The sequence below is a fragment of the Salmo salar genome, chromosome ssa22, assembly GCF_905237065.1.
Source record: "Salmo salar chromosome ssa22, Ssal_v3.1, whole genome shotgun sequence".
NCBI lineage: Eukaryota > Metazoa > Chordata > Actinopteri > Salmoniformes > Salmonidae > Salmo > Salmo salar.
Genome location: NC_059463.1, coordinates 41923316 through 41947273, shown reverse-complemented (window position 1 = coordinate 41947273; position 23958 = coordinate 41923316). Strand labels below are relative to the sequence as shown.

The 23958-nt window shown below is 41.2% G+C and overlaps 1 protein-coding gene across 1 annotated transcript in view; it reads right to left on the bottom strand.

The window, feature by feature from the left end:
• fbx42 (F-box only protein 42) overlaps window positions 1–23958 on the bottom strand; it is a 36507-nt gene that overhangs the window by 4685 nt on the left and 7864 nt on the right. The window contains 3 exon segments of the mRNA NM_001140552.1: window positions 5195–5348; window positions 6918–7052; window positions 11020–11136. Of these exon segments, the coding sequence (NP_001134024.1) occupies window positions 5195–5348; window positions 6918–7052; window positions 11020–11136 (406 nt within the window).

Here is a 23958-nt window from a genome sequence, read left to right as displayed (position 1 = left end):
AGTACCTATGTTGGTCTATTGTACTTCAAACAATGTGTATGCAGGTTGCTTAGGATTCAAACCTTCTCAAACAGCCTAATTCATACTCTTAGAGGTGCCTCCATAATAATGTGATTTGTACTGCATACAAATTAAAGTATTGGATCTTCACACATGCCACACTAATCCCATTCCACTACCCTTTCAAGCTGTTTTTATTATTTTATGAAAGCAAGCTTATTTGAGTGAGCTGTTTTGTCTTGTAGTAGTGGTGCCCGTCTGTATTTCCTAAAACCTTTATTTTAGCAATACATTTCATAACACTTTTTTGGTCATTAGTCCAAAATAAGTGTGTTGGACACAGTCACTAATTTATAGAGGTCTACAGAGCCTGTCTGCATTCTGGATTTCTGTAACCGTTAGCTAACCTGTGTAATATTGACATAAGTTCAGAAACACTTGTTTTGCAAATATGGTCCTGTTTTAATTGTTGTACTGATCAATGGTCAGTTCATTACCTCTGTCAAATGAATATGTAGCTTAAAGTTGTGTATTTGTATTTAAAGCTACAATACACTATTTACAATAGGAATACATCTAAAAAGACATACAGCAGGACACTGTAAAGTATATTATTCCTCTGAAGAGTACAAAGTAGGCCGTTTGAGAAGTTTGAATCCTAAGCAACCCGCATATACATTGTTTTAAGTACAATAGACCAACATAGTGTAGTAAGGCAAAGCTGGGTGCTGAAAACCCCTGGTAAAGCATGAGTGGAGTAGGCATTGTGGTGCTCACATGAATTTCCTTTCTTTTTCAGCTTCAGACCAATACCTACTTCTCACTTAAAACAGTTGTGTGTTTCCATGATTTTTGCACCAGAAGGTGATTTTCTGTGAAAGGTGCATTATACAACATTTCCACATGCAAAGCCTGATTTTTTTTTTGAAGCAACCAAAAGTCTGTCATTGGCAGTGCTATTGTAACATCTAAATTTGTCATCTGCCAAAAGGTCTGGGCCTTAAATGGTACAGGTTGTGTGCTTGCATAACTGCAAGGGTTGCTAGTTTAAACCCTGGTCTGCTGGCTGTTGCCAGCTGAAATCAGTTTTGAACTAACTATTAAAAGTATGTGTAGAATTTACCATGGATAGTCAAAAGTAATTGTCTGCTGTTTTCAGAAGGTGAATAGCTCAATTGATTGTGACAGTAAAATATGACTAAATTTCCATTGAAAACAATGTATACTGTTGGGTTCTGAGAATATGAAATGTTACTTATTCATGTCACTGATGGAGGGCTAAGGTTGAGGGTCTACACCAGAAGATAAGGGTTATAGGAGGAAGGTAGATAGCTGCAACTAAGCTTGGAATGTGTTGAGTGCAGGGAAGCGATTATGTGTGGCAGACATTGATAAGGGGAGACGAGTGGAGATCTTAGAAACTAACAATGTCACTGAGGGAGAGAGGGTAATTTATAACGTTTACATTATGTCAGTATGTTATTGTTAGCCATCAGGGATCCTCTGGGAGGAGAAGAGTCTGGTATCAATAACCATGACAGCCTTGAGTTGGGGTGGAGTGAGCACTTTGGGGTAGAGGTCAGATGAAGTGAGGAAGAACAGATATCACTAAGGTTCTGTCTAGCAACAGGGACGCATTGGCAGTTCGGTTGTGGAGGAGACAGCGTTAAATATCAGTGCTTGTGTGAAATGTTTTTTCTGAATTACAGCTGTAACGACCCTTTGGGAAGAATTAAACTTGGTTAAGCTTCTCTAGTGTCCATGAGTTATTTACTCTGAAAAATGAGAATCTAACAATACTAAACAAGAATAAATGCAATATCATGTCAAGTCTTGGTTCCATGTTTCATGAGCTGAAATAAAATATCCCAGAAATGTTCCATACGCACAAAAAGCGTATTTTTCTAAAAGGTAGTACACAAATGTGTTTACATCCCTGTTAGTGAGCATTTCTCCTTTGCCAAGATAATCCATCCACCTGACAAGTGTGACATATCTAGAAGCTGATTAAACAGCATGATCATTACACAGGTGCACTTTGTACTGGGGACAATAAAAGGCCACTCTAAAATGTGCAGTTTTGTCACACAACGCCACAGTTTTGAGGGAGCGTGCAACTGGCAAGCTGACTGCAGGAATGTCCACAAGAGCTGTTGCCAGAGAATTGAATGTTAATTTCTCTACCAATGTCCTTTTAGAGAATTTGGCAGTACGTCCAACCGAACTCACAACCACGTGTAACCATGCCAGGCCAGGACTTCAATATCTGGCATCTTCGCCTGCGGGATCATCTGAGACCAGCCACCCATTGTGGGTTTGCACAACTTTAGAATTTCTGCACAAACTGTCAAAAACCGTCTCAGGGAAGCTCATCTGCGTGCCCGTCGTCCTCACCAGGGTCTTGACCTGACTGCAATTCAGCAAATGCTCACCTTCAATGGCCACTGGCACGCTGGAGATTGTGCTCTTCACGGATGATACCCGGTTTCAATTTAACCAGGCAGATTTCAGACACCTTCTATGGCGTCGTGTGGGCAAGTGGTTTGCTAATGTCAAAATTGTGAACAGAGTGCCCCATGGTGGCAGTGGGGTTATGGTATGGGCAGGCATAAGCTACAGAGAACGAACACAATGGCATTTTATCAATGGCAATTTGAATGACGAGATCCTGAGGCCCACTGTTGTGCCATTAATCTGCCACCATCACCTCATGAAATGTCCCAGTTCTTCCATGGCCAGCATACTCACCTGACATGTCACTCATTGGGTTGCTCTGGATCGACGTGTACGACAGCATGTTCCAGGTCCCACAGAATATCCAGCAACTTTGCACAGCCATTGAAGAGTGGGACAACATACCACAGGCCACTATCAACAGCCTGATCAACTCTATCCGAAGGAGATGTGTTGCGCTGCATGAGGCAAATGGTCACACCAGATACTGACTGGTTTTAACTGATCCACGCCCCTACCTTTTTATTTAAGGTATCTGTGACCAACAGACACATATCTGTATTCCCAGACATGTGAAATTAATAGATTAGGGCCTAATGAATTTATTTAAATTGACTGATTTCCTTATATGAACTATAACTCAGTAAAATCTTTGAAATTGTTGAGAGTTGTGTTTATATTTCTGTTCTGTGTAAAAGAAAATGGTTTTAGGTCATTGACTTTTGAAGGTTGTATAACTCAGCCATAGAGTCTAAAATATATCCCCATGAACAACATAGCCGTGTATTTCTTGTGCATTTTACAGCTTGTTTCTAGCCTAAAGCATCCCATACAGATTCTACGCATTCTATACAATTATATAATCCAGGTTTGGTGGGGCATTAGTTGTTGACAAATATCCAACACATGGGCAAGTCCAGCATCCAGATCGGAGCTGTAAATACAATGAGTTGTTAGTTTGGCAGTGTTGATCAGCACACATTTGGATTCAAATGTCAAGACAGGAGAAGGAGCGTACCGGAATTTATTCTGGATGTTCGAAACTGGTGAATTGTTCTGATGCTAGCAAGCATGCATTTGCACACTAATGTACAAGCGAAGAGCTGTTGAAATGTGCATTGGGGATTTAACATAGCTAGCTAGATGTGGCTAGCAATTTGTTTTCTCAGTTTGAGTTGTTTCCATCGCTTGCGGTATGGTTTTGGAAACATAAGGAATGTATCATATCAGTGAGAAATAATTTAAATAAAGGTTAAATTAAACACCTTTATAGGGTTAGGGTTCCCACTCGGCCATATCTCCATGCAACAGCGCTTGTTTACAGAAGACAGACTGAAGACAAAGACGGCCACCTATGCTAACTAGCTATCTAGCATGCTCCGAACACCTGAGTGTAAGCGTAACTGGGGAGGAAGTATATTTAATCAACTGGAGGCACACACAGCGTATGGATCTGGGCAAAACTGCTACAGTAAGCATCGTTTTTATTTGAAAGATTCTTTCTCGCTGATATGAAAAAGGGGCTTTTCAGCATATGTTTCAAAAACCGTTTTGCAAGCGATTATTGACATTTCTAAATGTTAAAACACAATATTGGAATTGTAGTTCACATGCAGCCAATCTTGAACCAAGCTAACCGCTGAAAAACCTACCGAGAAAAATGTTCAAGAGTTAGGTAGCAGTGTGACAATTTGCCCAAAGTTGGGTGTTGGTTTTGAAATTATGTAGCTATGTTTTGTGGAAAAATGTAGGGCTGGCATTTGGACCTAAGCTAGCTAATGTTAGCTAGCGTCTGTGTCGAGGTCAGCTGTAGCTAGCTAGCTAATGACTGAAGTGATTTGTGTAAAAACTCTTTGCCTGTTTGTTAGCTGGCTAGCTTACGGCTGACTGGTGTTAGCTAGCTAGAGAGGCTAGTTTCTGGACTTTGGATAAGCAATCTAACATTAGCTAGGTAACATTTACTAGCTAACTAATCAAAATATGTTTGCATTTTTGATTAACCTCAGCTTGAATATACACCATACAGTAGCTTAAGGTTGTTCTCATCCACTTCTTATAACTGGCAGCCTGGTTCTGCCGCAGCAGCTGTGTTGCTGCCTATCAACAGAGTTGTTCGACATGGTGTTAGAACTCTGAAATTCAACTGAAAAATATGGTAGCATGTCACAAATGCTACAAAAAGGTAGCACATCATTTGAATCTTAAATGGACAGAAGTTAGCATGTGAGAGGGATAAATTATACATTTAATAAAAACTGTTGCACCTACAAACTTAGACATTTTTTAAGTCCAATGGTCACGTTCAGGACAATATAGTCTCGTTTTAATCCGACATCTAGAATTTGAGCTAGGTGGGCACAGAAAAGAACTCTGAAAACTCAATAGCCAACAACCCTGTTAAATCTGGTAACAGCCAGACGGCTCATGACGATAGGCGGGGAGTGTGTCTTACCTCCAAGTTGATTTGCGAATTTTCATTGACATTGGTGTCATTGGCTTGGTCATTGGTATGGAGATTTTAATATAATGTTGAGCTTCAAGCAATGCCATACTATTGTGGGGCTATGGGTTTTCAGTCTCTACACAGAAAGAACTGTCATGAGTAATAGTACTGACTATAGCCTGTATGAGAGTGAACATTAGTCAACATGTGATGTTGATACATACTGTATGGCTAAAGGAGTTAATTCATCCACTGGGTCTAGGCCTCTCCCCAAACCTTCTGGTCTCTTCCTCTTACCAGTTTTTGGAGGGGGAGTATGTGTGGATCTCGTCAAAGAACCTCTCAGGCTGATGTAGTGGGTATGGGCTAGGTCGAGTCCATCCACCAAAGAGCACCAGCAGATTGTTGTACATCACCAGGGTAGCACCCGCTTTAGGAGACGGATAGGAGCCTGTGTGGGCAAAAGGAGTATAAGCCTTCATACAGTGCATTCAGACAGTATTCAGACCCCTTGACTTTTTCCACATTTTGTTACGTTACAGCCTTATTCTAAAATTGATTAAATTGTTTTTTCCCCCTCATCTACACACAATACCCCATAATGACAAAGCAAAAACAGGTTTTTCGACATTTTTGCAAATGTATTCTAAATGAAAAGTATTCAGACTCTAAACTCAGTACTTTGTTGAAGCACCTTTGGCAGCGATTACAATCTCCAGTCTTCTTGGGTATGACGCTACAAGCTAGACAGACCTGTATTTGGGGAGATTATCCCATTCTTCTTTGCAGATCCTCTCAAGCTCTGTCAGGTTGGATGGTGAGCATCGCTGCAAAGCTATTTTCAGGTCTCTCTAGAGATGTTAGATTGGTTTCAAGTCCGGGCTTTGGCTGGGCCACTCAAGGACATTCAGACACTTGTCCCAAAGCCACTTCTGCGTTGTCTTGGCTGTTTGCAGTTGGAAAGTGAACCGTCACTCTGGAGCAGGGTTTCATCAAGGATCTCTCTGTACTTTGCTCCGTTCACCTTTCCCTCGAGCCTGACTAGTTTCCCAGTCCCTGCCTCTGAAAACATCCCCACAGCATGATACTGCCACCACCATGCTTAAACGAGGGGTGGTGCCAGGTTTCCTCCAGACGTGACGCTTGGCATTCAGGTCAAAGAGTTCAATCTTGGTTTCATCAGACCAGAGAATCTTGTTTCTCATGGTCTGAGAGTCCGTTAGGTGCCTTTTGGCAAACTCCAAACGGGCTGTCATGTACCTTTTACTGAGGAGTGGCTTCCGTCTGGCCACTCTACCATAAAGGCCTGATTGGCGGAGTGCTGCAGAAAAGGTTGTCCTTCTGGAAGGTTCTCCCATCTCCACAGAGGAACTCTGGAGCTCTGTCAAGAGTGACAATGGGGTGGTTCTTGGCCACTGTGCCTCGGCACAATCCTGTCTCGGAGCTCTACAGACAATTCCTTCGACTTCATGGCTTGGTTTTTGCTCTGACATGCACTGTCAACTGTGGGACCTAAAACAGACATGTCCAATCAATTGAATTTACCACAGGTGGACTCCAATCAAGTTGTAGAAACATCTCAAGGATGATTCATGGAAACTGAATGCACCTCATAGCAAAGGGTCTGAATACTTATGTAAAGGTATCTGTTTTTACGTATTATAAATTTGCAAACATTTCTAAAAACCTGTTTTGGCTTTGTCACTATGGGGTAGTGTGTAAATCGATGAGTTTTATTTATTTAATCCATTTTAGAACAAGGCTGTAATGTAACAAAATGTAGAAAAGGGGTCTGAATAATTTCCAAATGCACTGTACATTCTCCTATGCCATGCATACAAAGGTTGGAAGTCAATTTAAACATGACAAATCACATCTGCAAGCAGAGTAAAAAAATGACTAAAACAAAAATGTTAATTTCTTTACCGCCATGTGTAAAGCACAAGAACCATCAAAGAACGTTATTTTCTCTTTCCTTGTTACAAGTGGGCAGTATCCACCCCAAGGGCTGATTTCTTACCCGAGGCTAAAGGGCGGATCCACTCCTTGCTGTTGAGGTCAAGTCTCCACAGGTCGTTGAAGGCAGCGTTGCAGCTACTTTGAGTACAGCCCCCAAACACATACATGGACTGGTTGGAGTCGTAGTAGCATGCACCTGCAACACACACATGGTTTTTGTCATAATGACTTACACCAGGGCTATTTAACTGGAGTCCGTGGGCCAGATCCTGCCTGTTTATCAATTTACAATGGCCCTTTGATCAATTATGAATATTCATTAAAAAAAAATTTTAAAACCCTCGTAAAAATCCGGTGTTTAGTGCCAAGAGGAGCGTTCGTTCAATATTCTCCAATGGGAGAATCTGTATTCCTGTCGTCCCACCCCTTAATTGCTGTCAATCAATATCACCCAACATACCAGTTACAGCCAATCAGAGCTGCTAACGGGGGTACAAGGGTCTGCCCGCCTGTTGGCTCTTTCACCGCAGATGAGATCACTACACTGCCCGATACACCAGAGCGTGCTTTGTACTTAACTTAGCTGTGAGTGAAAAAGACCATGGACTCAGTTACGGCGATCATGAATTTTATCCGATCAACATCTAGACTGCAACGTAGTCTGCTGAGCATCCTGATCTACTTTTACATAATGATGATCGGTGGCTAAGCAAGGGTAATAACACTCAAGAGAACAGCCTGTGAGCTTAGGGAGGACATAGCTTTCTTGTGGCAGAGAAAAGCAACTAACACATATCTATCAAAAATGCTTGATGAGTTCGTATAAGATGTTTTTCAGTGATCTTCAATCAACTGAATGGACTTCATTTGGGACTACAGGTGAGGGATAAAAGAGTTATTGACAATTGAAAAACAGACTTATTTTCAAAATACATTTTCCCCTCTGAATTGAGCCCAAACAAAAGGCTCCATTTCCCTACACTACGCAACTATATTCAGTCACCATCAGTTAGAGCTGGGCGATATGGCCTGAAAATCATCTGGACTTTTTCAAGTTTATGGGTGATTCACGCTATACCATGGCCGGAAATCCCGGGGGGGACAGGGGGGACACGACCCCCCCCCCCCCATCCTGAGAAAAATATGATTTGTCCCCCCCAATATATCACTGAAACATAACTATGTAATTTAAATAATATTAATAATACGCAATGAAAGCAATTGTGCTGATTATAGACACTTAATAGCGCGTTTTTAAGTTTCAAAAGATTGAGACCCCCCCACCCTTTGCCTCAATGGTTTGATCCACTGCCAGTTCCTTAGTTGGCAAGGTAACAGAGGGGTCGTCTCCACTGTCTGAAAGGCACTCAATGAAAGTAACTGACGTGAGGTTAATCCAGTCAATCGCGCACACACACTAGCTGAATATGCAGAGCTTGCGCGCAAATATTAACTATTAAGCTAGCTAGTACCCATTCCATTTATGTGGCCTCGTCAAAGATGGAATCTTTGCTATCGTCAATTTATTCCAAGATCAGCATGCAGATGATTAAGTTAGTGCTTCAAAGTCCCTGTGATAAGGTTAGCGATAAACTGAAGTCCAAACTGAACAGAACTACACTCTCTTCTACCATTGTCTTAAATATATTTAATGGTCTCGTTGCAAAAGGTAAATTGTCGCAAGGGAACTTTTATTTATTTATTTATTTTATTTAACCCGGGTAGCAAAGATTATAGCAAACACCACTGAAACGGAATTGGTGCTCGCTAGCTTTGCAAATTCAGCTATTGTTGGAAGCCAGCCAATATGAAACAAACTATTAAAATTACAAAAGATTGCAGCATATGTTGTGTAAATGGTGAACTCGTACAGCTGTCAACTCTTGTCATTTTAATCCGTTTCACATTTGCTAGCTACCTTTTAGATCGAAGCCCAAATAGAATGATAAAAGATATGATAGAAGCCCATCTCCTACTGTAAATAACCTACACACTGTGTGTGTGTGTAGCCAGCCAGCCAGGTAGAAAAATGGCAGAAAAATAAAAGACGGACATCAGAGTATTTTTCAGTACACCAAAACGCAAAGTAAGAACCCTACTAGCCTAATATCTCAAAGACTAGTTGATAAAATGTTCATAAGAAAGAAATTAAATTCTAATGGAAATGTTTCACAATGATGTCATTAGGCAGAGCAGGCAACAGATGGCACACAGACAGCAGAGTTGGGGACAGATATGCAGGGACAGACTGGCAGAGACAGGGAGTCTCAGGTAAGTTTGTTGAGTCTTTGTTTGGCAACATTATGAAAGGTACTCCATTTTTTTGACTTGTAAAATAGGAACATAATTGGAAAATGCCATGGATACCCCCACTCTCAACTTAAACTGGTGACTGAAGTAAGATTTGTTAAAGGCAATGGTATTGCTGTTGTGATTAGTTGTGTAGTTTTGGGTACCGGTAGTTAGGAGTACGGCAAACACCTTATTTCTTTGGTTCCTCAATATACATTTACCCTATTACAATGTAGGCTATGTGTTACAGCACTACTTTTGGTGTCCCCCTCAGGAATTGTCCCCTCCAAAGTTGATATCAGATTTTCACCCCTGCGATATACATCAATTTTTTAAATGTTTTCTCAAAATAATCTTTGATGTACAATTAAAGGTCAAATACACTGCATTTCAAACAGTCAGCAATAATCAGATTAATTCCGTGCATGTGAAATTAGGCTAAATACACAGTGTATAAAACGTGTGCCATTCAGCGGGTGAATGGACAAGACAAAAGATTGAAGTGTGCCTTTGAACAAGTATGGTAGTAGGGGCCAGGTACACCGGTCTGTGTCAAGAACTGCAACACTGCTGGGTTTTTCACGCTCAACAGTTTTCCGTGTGTATCAAGAATGTGCCACCACCTAAAGGACATCCAGCCAACTTGACAACTGTGGCAAGCATTGCAGTCAACATGGGCCAGCATCCCTGTGGAACGCTTTCGACACCTTGTAGAGTCCATGCCCTGACGAAGTGAGGCTGTTCTGAGGGGAAAAGGAAGGTGTTCTTAATGTGTTGTACACTCAGTGTATAAGCCCCACTAATAATTACATTATTTTATCAAAATAGTTTAACCTGCTTTTTTTTGCAATAATAACTGATCTGGCTTTCAAGTATGTCAATGAAAATGCCCTTTTTGTTACAAATTTAAAAAGAAACATGAATAATGCAGATTCACTAATAATGACTAACTTCTTGTAGCAGACATTATAGAAAATGAACACAAGGTCTCAAACAATCTCACATGCTAGTGAACAGCCAGCTAATCTTTATATTTCAACTTAAACCAACTTGGATCCATTTCCTAGCTAACAAGGTTGAACAGTTGAATTGTTATGAACACACCCTTCTATCCAACTGTTTGAACAGCATGCTAGCCTGTCCACTTTGTTCAGATGTTGAAATCAAGTGGCCTACCTTATTTCTCAGAATGAGAACGAGTTGCCAATTCCTTATATAAAATAGTGTTCTATGCTTATTGCACACACACAACCAACTCTTCCCCACGTTCTCTACTGATGTGGGGGAGAGAGACTTCTACGCAAAAGCTAGTCAACTGAGATATGCCATGCATAAAAGGTTTCTATGTGTAAAAAAAATGTATAAAAAAGAAATAGAAAATAAAACAGAATATGATACTAGTCAACTGAGATATGCATGCATAAAAGTTTCCTATGTGTAAAAAAAAAAGCTTCATCTTTAGTTATGTATGTAATTAAACAATTTGATGCACTGAATTAGGCTAATCTTAAAAGCACTTAAAATGAAATTTTAGCAACGTTTCATTTTTATAAAAGAGCTTCATAAGATAAGAATTGTGTTTGTGCATTGTTTTTTATACTGGTTTTAGGAAAGAGTAATCCCATGTAGAAAATATCTGGCCCCCGTAAATAACCTTTTTCAAATCCAACCCCCGCAAGAAGATGGGGCTATTCAACTGACTTCAATGCCCTATCCCTAATACTTTCAATTTAAATTGTGTATGGCATTACTTTTTTAAAGATAATACTTAGGACTGCACAGCCTGGAGTTGATTATCCAGCTTATACCATGGCCAATCAACTCAATTCAACAAAGAGGTAGTATATGTTGTGTAGATGTTGTATACTGACTGTGTGAGAAGCGTTGCGTGATGGGTGTTCCAGGATATGGGTAGGTACGACTCTCCCACTGAATATTGCCCTCCTGGACGGCCCGCAGAAAACCATGGTAACACTGATATGCAACACCTGGGGGGAGAAAGAGATTGGAGATGAGGTGAGTGACTACTATGCTTTTATGTGAGTCACAGCCACAATAAAAGCAACATAACACGTCCTTATCTTAACTGTTTTTGAAATAATAAGTCACTTATTGTCATGGTTGACTCAGTGTCCCATCTGAAAATGGGATAAACGTTACTTGACCCATTGTAAAAAAGAACCCACTTCATTCAAACAGCTGAGTGGTAGTTTGGGTTTCCACTTGGGTGTCTCAAAACGCAGCATAATGGCATGCTGTTGCCTTTTTGGTCATTCTGAGTGATTAGTGCTTTGAGGTCGGTTCGGTTTCGGTTTTCGATTTCACTATGTATTTATTTTACATTAAATTCATTATTAAATAAGCCAAAAATTGTAAACATTCAATTGCCAAAACATTGAAAATATTATATTGTCTCCGTCAGGTCCACATTGGGTAGACATGAATTGAGAAAAAGGAAATTACTATGACATAATAAATTATTTCAGTTGTGTATATTACTTAGTTTTATTTGATGACTAATATTTTTAATTCCTTAAAGTCATTATCTCATCTCTGCTCAGGCAGTAGCAGCCAGCCAGCCAGACAACGTTATCTCTGCTCAGGCAGTAGCAACCAGCCAGACAACGTCATCTCTGCTCAGGCAGTAGCAACCAGCCAGACAACGTTATCTCTGCTCAGGCAGTAGCAACCAGCCAGCCAGACAACATTATCTCTGCTCAGGCAGTAGCAACCAGCCAGCCAGCCAGACAACGTTCTCTCTGCTCAGGCAGTAGCAACCAGCCAGCCAGCCAGCCAACGTTATCTCTGCTCAGGCAGTAGCAGCCAGCCAGCCAGACAACGTTATCTCTGCTCAGGCAGTAGCAGCCAGCCAGCCAGCCAGACAACATCATCTCTGCTCAGGCAGTAGCAGCCAGCCAGACAACGTTATCTCTGCTCAGGCAGTAGCAACCAGCCAGCCAGCCAGACAACACTATCTCTGCTCAGGCAGTAGCAGCCAGCCAGCCAGCCAGCCAGACAACGTCATCTCTGCTCAGGCAGTAGCAACCAGCCAGCCAGCCAGCCAGACAACGTCATCTCTGCTCAGGCAGTAGCAACCAGCCAGCCAGCCAGACAACGTTATCTCTGCTCAGGCAGTAGCAACCAGCCAGCCAGCCAGACAACGTTATCTCTGCTCAGGCAGTAGCAACCAGCCAGCCAGCCAGACAACGTTATCTCTGCTCAGGCAGTAGCAACCAGCCAGCCAGCCAGACAACGTTATCTCTGCTCAGGCAGTAGCAACCAGCCAGCCAGCCAGACAACGTTATCTCTGCTCAGGCAGTAGCAACCAGCCAGCCAGCCAGACAACGTTATCTCTGCTCAGGCAGTAGCAACCAGCCAGCCAGCCAGACAACGTTATCTCTGCTCAGGCAGTAGCAACCAGCCAGCCAGCCAGACAACGTTATCTCTGCTCAGGCAGTAGCAACCAGCCAGCCAGCCAGACAACGTTATCTCTGCTCAGGCAGTAGCAACCAGCCAGCCAGCCAGACAACATTATCTCTGCTCAGGCAGTAGCAACCAGCCAGCCAGACAACGTTATCTCTGTGTGCTCTCCATACTGTACTGTCATTAGTCATCATATTTAGCTAGCTTAGCATGCCTAAGTATGCTGCAGAGCTGTCTGACAAAATCATTTTACTAGTTCTCCAAAGTAGATAAGGCATACTTTCACGAACTGTCTCTATCCCTCTGTCACCGTTGTGGTGTACATTCCTCTCTCATGCTGTCTATGTGGTCTGTGTGTACAGAGCCTTCAGAAAGTGTTTACACCTGTTTACTTTCTCCACTTTGTTACAGCCGGAATTTAAAATTGATTAAATTGAGATTTTTTTGTTACTGGCCTTCACACACAAACACAACACTCCATAATGTCAGTGGAATTATTTTTTATGATTTCTTTAAACAAATTAATAAAAAATGAAAAGCTGAAATGTCTTGAATCAATAAGTATTCAACCCCTTTGTGCATTTGAGATTTTTCTGGCCCATCGTCCCACAACTGTCCCAAAGTCTGTTTTGAATGATCCCAAACATATTTTTAATTCTGAGCCACCACTATGCTTGAAAATGTGGAGAGTGTTACTCAGTATTGTGTTGTATTGGATTAGCCCCAAACATAACACTTTGTATTTAGGACAACAAGTGTATTGCTTTGCCACACTTTTTGCAGTATTACTTATTGCATTTTTATTTTTTAATTGAACATTTATTTATTTGGTTAATTCAGTCTATTTAGCCTCAAATAAATAATGAAACATGTTCAATTTGGTTTAAATAATGCAAAAACAAAGTGTTGGAGAAGAAAGTAAAAGTGCAATATGTGCCATGTAAGAAAGCTAACGTTTAAGTTCGTTTAAGTTCCTTGCTCAGAACATGCTCAGAACATGAGAACATATGAAAGCTGGTGGTTCCTTTTAACATGTCTTCAATATTCAATATTCCCAGGTAAGAAGTTTTAGGTTGTAGTTATTATAGGAATTATAGGACTATTTCTCTCTATACGATTTGTATTTCGATTTGTATTTCATATACCTTTGACTATTGGATGTTCTTATAGGCACTTTAGTATTGCCAGTGTAACAGTATAGCTTCCGTCCCTCTCCTCGCTCCTACCTGGGCTCGAACCAGGAACAAATCGACAACAGCCACCCTCGAAACAGCGTTACCCATGCAGAGCAAGGGGAACAACTACTCCGAGTCTCAGAGCGAGTGACGTTTGAAACGCTATTAGCGCGCACCCCGCTAACTAGCTAGCCATTTCACATCGGTTACACCAGCCTAATCTCAGGAGTTGATAGGCTTGAAGTCATAAACAGCACAATGCTTGAAGCATTGCGAAGAGTTGCTGGCAAAACGCACTAAAGTGCTGTTTGAATGAATGCTTACGAGCCTGCTGGTGCCTACCATCGCTCAGTCAGACTGCTCTATCAAATCATAGACTTAATTATAACATAACATAGAAATACGAGCCTTTGGTCATTAAAATGGTTGAATCTGGAAAATATCATCTCGATAACAAAACGTTTATTCTTTCAGTGAAATATGGAACCGTTCCGTATTTTATCTAACGGGTGGCATCCCTAAGTCTAAATATTCCTGTTACGTCGCACAACATTCAATGTTGTCATAATTACGTAAAATTCTGGCAAATTAGTTCGCAACGAGCCAGGTGGCCCAGACTGTTGCATATACCCTGACTCTGCGTGCAATGAACGCTAGAGATGTGACACAATTTCACCTAGTTAATATTGCCTGCTAACCTGGATTTCTTTTAGTTAAATATGCAGGATTAAAAATATATACTTCTGTGTATTGATTTTAAGAAAGGCATTGATGTTTATGGTTAGGTACAGTCGTGCAACGATTGTGCTTTTTTCGCAAATGCGCTTTTGTTAAATCATCCCCCGTTTGGCGAAGTTGGCTGTCTTTGTTAGGAAGAAATAGTCTTCACACAGTTCGCAACGAGCCAGGCGGCCCAAACTGCTGCATATACCCTGACTCTGTTGCAAGAGAAGTGACACAATTTTCCCAGTTAAAAGAAATTCATGTTAGCAGGCAATATTAACTAAATATGCACGTTTAAAATATACATACTTGTGTATGGATTTTAAGAATGGAGCAACGACAGTCCTTTTATGCGAATACGCACCGTATCGATTACATGCAACGCAGGACACGCTAGATAAACTAGTAATATCATCAACCATGTGTAGTTAACTAGTGATTATGATTGATTATTTTTTTATAAGAGAAGTTTAATGCTAGCTAGCAACTTACCTTGGCTTCTTACTGCATTCGTTTAACAGGCAGGCTCCTCGTGGAGTGCAATGTAAGGCAGGTGGTTAGAGCGTTGGACTAGTTAACCGTAAGGTTGCAAGATTGAATTCCCGAGCTGACAAGGTAAAAATCTGTCGTTCTGCCCCTGAACAAGGCAGTTAACACACCGTTCCTAGGCCGCCATTGAAAATAAGAATGTGTTCTTAACTGACTTGCCTAGTTAAATAAAGGTGTAAAAAAAATATATATATTAAACAATAAAATCGGTCAAAAACGGTGTCCAAAAATACCGATGTCCGATTGTTATGAAAATGTGAAATCGGCCCTAATTAATTGGCCATTCCGATTAATCGGTCGACCCCTAGTATAATATTAGAATATCATTCCAATGTTGGGCAAATAGACCTATTAAAATGGACATTTGACTCTCTCCCAGCCTGTCTGCGGCCCAGCACTGAGGTTTCGTGTGCCGGGAGTTGCTGCGGTATTTGCATTGTCTATAGGCTATGGCTTGCTACTATAGTATTCTAGAGAATATGGTTATATCTCCCTGACCTGAACCGAATGCACACTGTAAAATGTGCAAAGTATTTCTGCCTTGTGCTGCAACACTGCCTGGCTGGGGTCTGAGTGTGCGCACGTGAAGAGCTGAGTTACATATTCATTTTTAGAAGCGTTGCGCACAGGCATAAAAGTTTTTTTAACTTGAAACGGAAGTCTACTGAAGAGAGACTTTGTCCTTGTGTTCCTTGGCTATTTACACTTTTGTTCACAAGCTAGGTTGTTTTTCAATATTTGAGTTTAACTGCTGAGGAAGAGAAGCAATGTGGATACTTGTCAGACTCCCAATCTACAGGCACAAACACGACTTGAGTCGCATTACCACGGTAACCTCCCGCCCTTAAAGAGGCAGGTGAACATTTTTGTCTCATCTGATATTTTGGTTAAAAGTCTCAGATCACAAAACATTTACTTAAACAATTCCACATTACTCCTTACTAGTAATACATTTATTGTTTTAGAGACATTACAAAGCACGCTCATCTGTTTTTTTGTGTTTTGTTAGTGCAATTTTTGCCAAAATATTATTTGGTCTGGTTTGAAATCTGAGTGACTGGTAGATTTTTAAATCTACCTGCCACAGTGGTTGATGTACCAGAAAGTACATTTTAGGCCCTGGCCGTTAGCAAGTGGTGGTGCTCAAAAAGGTAAAGGCGACCATTCTTCAGTACCTGAAGAGGGAGGGTGAAGCAGAGGAAGTGAAGGCTGGGGAACACACGTTCTTTATTGTATATTGTTGTGTAATGTGGTTTAATGGGACAGCTGGTGGTGGAATGTAATGTCTCTAACTTAAGTGTATTCAGTAACCAGTTCACAATAACATTGTTCTCTTAGATATATTATTGTATACATTTGGTTAGCATGTTCAATTAATAAATTATAATTATTAATAATGTAATGATGTGACTGTTTTCATTAACAAATTAAGTTTATGTAATATAGACTGTCTCAGAAATACACAAATTACTTTAAAAACACTGTAAATGACCTTGACCCATGGTGGCATATCAAAAAATAAAATAAGTATTTCATTTTGTGACGGTTCAAGTTCAGTTTGGGTTAGTTGAAATTGCACTTCAGAACGGTGATGAAAAAAGTTAGTCGCAAGCCCTGGTTATGGGTATGCTTGTAATCGTTAAGGACTGGAGAGTTTTTCTGGATAAAAAAATTAATGGCACATGCAAAATCCTAGAGGAAAACCTGATTCAGCCTGCTTTCCGGAGACAGAAGAAATGCACACTAGGTGAGGTTCTGGCTAGCAGAGTAGAACACTTGAAAAAGAAGAGCCGCACACTAGGAGCTCAGATGAAATAATTTAATAACATTTCGACAGCCAAGCTGCTTTCATCAGGGAATAATGACAAACACTGCGGGTCACTAGTTTATATAGAGTTTGAAAGGACACACATGGGTGTCTAATCATGGCAGGCTTTGGCTTGATTTCATTGGTCAATTTTCAGATATAAATAGAACATAAGAAAGCATCAATGGATTACATACGATCAGAGTTACCATTTGGCCACATTGATCTACAAACATTTACAATAGATAGCAAAAACACAATCACAAGAATGGCTTCAGATCAAACTTTCCGTTGAAACCGAAGGAAGCAAGGGTCTTTAAATTAACGATTCAGATGGCCTCTCGTTTTAACAATGAATTGTCAAGGACACCCCCTCTCCTAAGGAGGGTGCAGTGTTCGATGCCAATATAGCGACGGGACAAAATAGAGTAGTTGTTTCCAAAAAGTGTGCCGCAACTGGATACATCGAGTTTTTGCTACGATGCTCAGAGATTCTTACTTTTAGTTCGCACTTTGTTTTGCCCACATAATTTTTAAAGATAAATAACTACCTTAGTTGAGCACGTGACAACACCTTTGATCTGTTTCCCTGTTTGGGGTGTTTTAATGATCTACATTTGTAAGTTCCATTGCATTGAGCGCAGCCATTACACTTGTAGTTTCCATCCGGAAGGGGCACAAGGAGAGGTCATGAGGGGGTATTATGGGGTGGTAAATCAGAGTTTACCACTTGATCTCAGATTTCTGCTCCAAGAGAATACGACCAAGGGATGGTCCGAAAAAACACATTACCAAAACTGTCATTGGATCTTAGAATGTGCCAATGTTTGAATGATTCCCTTAATTTGTTCAGAGTACTTTGAATAGCGTAGTAAGAACGCAAGAATACTTCTTTTTGCAAGACGATCTCTTTCAAAGACAATGTCTCTTTTTTCTCAACGCCAGTATTGATCTGACCATTTTTGTACCTGCTTTTCTTGAATTTCCTTTGCATCTCAGCCATGTTTCTGTTGAAATCTGAATTCACCTTTCAGAAAGACAACCTAAGACAAGGCCAAATCTATACTGGAGTTGCTTACCAAGAAGACGGTGAATGTTTCTGAGTGGCCAAGTTACAGTTTTGACTTAAATCTGCTTGAAAATCTATGGCAAGACCTTAAAATGGTTGTCTAGCAATGATCAACAACCAATTTGACAGAGCTTGGAGAATTCTGAAAAAATAAAAGGCAAATCATGCACAATCCAGGTGTGACTTACCCAAAAGACTCATAGCTGTAATCACCTCCAAATGTGATTATAACATGTATTGACGCAGGGGGTTGAATACTAATTCTAATGAAGATAGTATTTACTTATTCATTTTTACAAATATTATAATTTTTCTTCCACTTTGAAAGAGTATTTTCTGTAGATCGTTGACAAAATAAATGACAATCAATTTTAATCCCACCTCGTAACAACAAAATATCTAAACTAATGTAGCAGGCATAAAAGTGTATCCATCTCTGTCTGAGACAGAAAAAACAGGTGCAATGGATTATGGTCATTGTATTTCATTACCATGTTTCTGTGCTGAACTAGGTTGAATATTTGCTTAATGAAAACTACAACTCCTTTCTGTCCAGCATCCCACATACACTGAACAAAAATATAAACGCAATATGTAAAGTGATCATGATCATTACACTGGTGCACCTTGTGCTGGGGACAAAAAGGCCACTAAAATGTGCAGTTGTCACACAACACAATGCCACAGATGTCTGAAGCTTTGGGGGAGTGTGCAATTGGCATGCTAACTGCAGAAATGTCCACCAGAGCTGTTAACAGAACATTTGCTGTTAATTTCTCTACCATAAACTGCTTCCAACGTCACTTTAGAGAATGACAGTACATCCAACCAACCACAGACCACATGTATAGCGTCATGTGGGTGAACGGTTTGCTAATGTCAACGGTGCGTGCTAATAGCGGTTCAATCGGTGACGTCACTCGCTCTGAGACCTTGAAGTAGTTGTTCCACTTGCTCTACAAGGGCCGCGGCTTTTGTGGAGCGATGAGTAATGATGCTTCGTGGGAGGCAGTTGTAGATGTATGCATAGGGACCCTGGTTCGAGCCCAGGTAGGGGCGAGGAGAAGGACGGAAGCTATACTGTTACACAGGCATAAGATACGGACAATGAACACAATTGCATTTTATCGATGGCAATAAGAATGCACAGAGATACCGTGACGAGATCCTGAGGCCCATTGTCATGCCATTCATCTGCCGCCATCACCTCGTGTTTCAGCGTGATAATGCACGGTCCCATGTTCCAATGATCTGTACACAATTCCTGGAAGCTGAAAATGTCCCAGTTCTTCCATGGCCTGCATGTCACCCATTGAGCATGTTTGGAATGCTCTGGATCGATGGAAACGGCAGCATGTTCCCATTCCCGCCAATATCCAGCAACTTCGCAACCATTGAAGAGGCGTGGGACATTCGAAAAGCCACAATAAACAGCCTGATCAATTCTACGCAAAGGAGATGTGTCACGCATGAGGAAAATGGTGGTCACACACCAGATACAGACTGGTTTTCTGATCCACACCCCTACCTTTTTTTAAGTTATCTGTGACCAATAGATGCATATCTATATTCCAAGCCATGTGAAATCCATAGATTAGGGTCTAATTAATTTATTTCAATTGGCTAATTTCCTTATATGAACTGTATGAATGCATGTTGCGTTTATATTTTTGTTAAGTATATTTCATTTTTTATCCCATTTTTATGATACCCAATTGGTTGTTACGATCTTGCCTCATCACTGCAACTCCCCAACGGGGTCGGGAAAGGCGAATGTTGACACAAGCTTCCTCTGAAACATGACCCGCCAAGCCACGCTGCTTCTTAACACACTGCTCGCTTAACCCAGATGCCAGCCACACCAATGTATTGGAGGAAACAACGTTCGACCAACAACCGAAGTCAGCTTGCAGGCGCCCGGCCAGCCACAATGAGTAGCTAGTGCGCGATGAGCCAAGGAAAGGCCCCCGGCCAAACCCTCCAATAACCTGGACAGCGCTGGGGCAATTGTGCGCAGCCCTATGGGGCTCCCGATCACGGACAGCTGTGACAAAGCCTGGTATTGAACCTCAGGTTGTAATGGCGCCTCAGCACTGCGATGCAGAGCCTTAGACCGCTGCGCCACTGCCACTCGGGACGCCAGCATCCCACATAGTTCTCGACTTGATTCTCTCATAAATGATTTGATTTCTCTCTAGAGAAACAGCTCACTGGATCACAAATTATTTTTTTATTTTTTATAAATGCAATTCAAGTATTTGAGTTGTATTTGAGAGTAACAATGGCGCCGGAGAAGGGTGACGTTTTACGTGTCCCCAAACGATCGTGTTTTGTTTTTTTGTTTATAAAAACAAATTCTTACTTATTTTGTACATAATGTTACCACTACCATCTCTTACATCCGAAAATAACTTTGAGACATCAGGACTGCGATTACTCACCACAGACTGGCAGAATCCTTTTTTTCCTTTAACGAGTCTGACGAGCCCAATGCGAATGATATACTACTTTCTCGGGAACAGGCCCAGATCCCCGTGACATGCGTGAAGAGGCGGAGAAAAAGGGGCCGGAGGGCAGGCTGCCTTCTGAGAATTCGTAGGCGATCGAATAAAACCCCCACTTCCTTCTATTCTGCTAGCAAACGTGCAATATTTAGAGAATAAAATAGATGACCTATGCGGAAGATTAAACTATCAACGGGACATTAAAAACTGTAATATCTAATGCTTCACAGTCGTGGCTGAACGACAACACTATCAACATACAGCTGGCTGGTTACACGCTGTACCGGCAGAATAGAACAGTGGCGTCTGGTAAGACAAGGGGCGGAAGACTATGTATTTTTGTAAATAACAGCTGGTGCACGATATCTAAGGAGGTCTCTAGCTATTGCTCGCCTGAGGTAGAGTATCTCATGATAAGCTGTAGACCACACTATCTACCTAGAGAGTTTGTCTGTATTTTTCATAGCTGTTTACATACCACCACAGTCAGAGGCTGGCACTAAGAAAGCATTGAATGAGCTGTATTCTGCCATAAGCAAACAAGAAAACGCTCACCCTGAGGCAGCGCTCCTAGCAGCCGGGGACTTTAATGCAGGGAAACTTAAATCAGTTTTACCAAATTTCTATAAGCATGTTAAATGCGCAACCAGAGGGAAAAAAAACTCTGGACCACCTTTACTGCACACACAGAGACGCATACAAAGCTCTCCCTCTCCTTCCATTTGGCAAATCTGACCATAATTCTATCCTCCTGATTCCTGCTATCAAGCAAAAACTAAAGTAGGAAGCACCAGTGACAAAATCAATTTTTTTAAAAGTGGTCAGATGAAGCAGATGCTAAGCTACAGGACTGTTTTGCTAGTACAGACTGGAATACGTTCCGGGATTCCTCCGATGGCATTGAGGAGGAGTACACCACATCAGTCATTGGCTTCATCAATAAGTGCATCGTTGACGTCGTACCCACAGTGACCGTACGTACATACCCAACCAGAAGCCATGGATTACAGGATACATACGCAATGAGAAAAGGCTAGAGCTGCCGCTTTCAAGGAGCGGGACTCTAACCTGAAACTTAAAAGAAATCCCACTATGCCCTCCGACGAACCATCAAACAGGCAAAGCGTCAATACAGGACTAAGATCGAATGGTACTATACGGGCTCTGACGCTTGTCGGATGTGGCAGGGCTTGCAAACCATTACAGACTACAAAAGGAAGCACAGCCGAGAACTGCCCAGTGACACGAGTCTACCAGACGAGCTAAACTACTTCTATGCTCACTTCAAGGCAAATAACGCTGAAACATGCATGAGAGCAACAGCTGTTCCGGAAGTGTGTGATCATGCTCGCCACAGCCGATGTGAGTAAGACCTTTAACCTGTTTAGGATAGGGGGCAGTATTTTCACGGCCGGATAAAAAAACGTACCCAATTTAATCTGGTTATTACTCCTGCCCAGAAACTAGAATATGCATATAATTATTTTATTTGGATAGAAAACACCATAAAGTTTCTAAAACTGTTTGAATGGTGTCTGTGAGTATAACAGAACTCATATGGCAGGCCAAAATCAGAGAAGATTCTATATGGGAAGTGCTCTGTCTGACCATTTCTTGTCCTTCTATAGCCTCTTTATCAAAAATAGAGAATCTCTGCTGTAACGTGACATTTTGTAAGGCTCCCATAGGCTCTCAGAAGGCGCCAGAACGTTGAATGATGACTCTGCAGGCCCTAGGCGAAAAACAGTAGGGGTTTTGGAAAGAGGTCGTTCTGAGAACAATGACACTGGCGCACGCGTGCATGTGAAGACTCCATTTTCTATTTTCAGTGTTTGAACGAAAACAAGGTCTTCCGGTCGGAATATTACCGCTATTTTACGAGAAAAATCGCATAAAAATTGATTTTCAACAGCGTTTGACATGCTTCGAAGTACGGTAATGGAATATTTTGAATTTTTTTGTCACGATACGCGCCGGCGCGTCACCCTTCGGATAGTGTCTTGAACGCAAGAACAAAACGCAGCTATTTGGATATAACTATGGATTATTTGGAACCAAAACAACATCGGGTGTTGAAGTAGAAGTCCTGGGAGTGCATTCTGACGAAGAACAGCAAAGGTAATCCAATTTTTCTTATAGTAAATCTGAGTTTGGTGAGTGCCAAACTTGGTGGGTGTCAAAATAGCTAGCCATGATGGCCGGGCTATCTACTCAGAACATTGCAAAATGTGCTTTCACCGAAAAGCTATTTTAAAATCGGACACCGCGATCGCATAAAGGAGTTCTGTATCTATAATTCTTAACTTCTCTAGGGCCAGTGGGACGATTTCGTCCCACCTACGTAACAGCCAGTGGAATCCCGTGGCGCGTTATTCAAATACCTTAGAAATGCTATTACTTCAATTTCTCAAACATATGACTATTTTACACCATTTTAAAGACAAGACCCTCGTTAATCTAACCACACTGTCCGATTTCGAAAAGGCTTTACAACGAAAGCAAAACATTAGATTATGTCAGCAGAGTACCCAGCCAGAAATAATCAGACACCCATTTTTCAAGCTAGCATATAATGTCACAAAAAACAAAACCACAGCTAAATGCAGCACTAACCTTTGATGATCTTCATCAGATGACAACCCTAGGACATTATGTTATACAATGCATGCATGTTTTGTTCAATCAAGTTCATATTTATATCAAAAACCAGCTTTTTTACATTAGCATGTGACGTTCAGAACTAGCATACCCCCCGCAAACATCCGGTGAATTTACTAAATGACTCACCATAAACGTTCACACAAAACATATCAATTATTTTAAGAATTATAGATACAGAACTCCTCTATGCACTCGATATGTCCGATTTTAAAATAGCTTTTCGGTGAAAGCACATTTTGCAATATTCTCAGTAGATAGCCCAGCCATCACGGCTAGCCATTTAGACACCGACCAAGTTTAGCCCTGATCAAACTCCAATTTACTATTACAAAAGTTTCATTACCTTTGTTGTCTTCGTCAGAATGCACTCCCAGGACTTCTACTTCAATAACAAATGTTGGTTTGGTCCAAAATGATCCATCGTTATATCCAAATTGCGGCGTTTTGTTCGTGCGTTCCAAGACACTATCCGAAATGGTAAATCAGGGTCGCGAGCATGGCGCAATTCGTGACAAAAGATTTCTAAATATTCCATTACCGTACTTCGAAGCATGTCAACCGCTGTTTAAAATCAATTTTTATGCAATTTTTCTCGTAAAAAAGCGATAATATTCCGACCGAGAATCTCCGTTTAGCTAAACAGAGGAAAGAAAACAAAGCTTTCGGTCGACGCGGGCACGAGCCTGAGTCTCACAGTACTGTAACCAGCCACTATCCAAACGCGCTACTTTGTTTCAGCCAGAGCCTGCAAAGCCACGATTCAGCATTTTGCCGCCTTCTGAGAGTCCATGTGAGCCGTAGAAAGTGTCACGTCATGCCAGAGATCCCCTGTAATAGATAGAGATAATCAACAAGGCCAAGAAATGGTCAGACAGGGCACTTCCTGCATGGAATCTTCT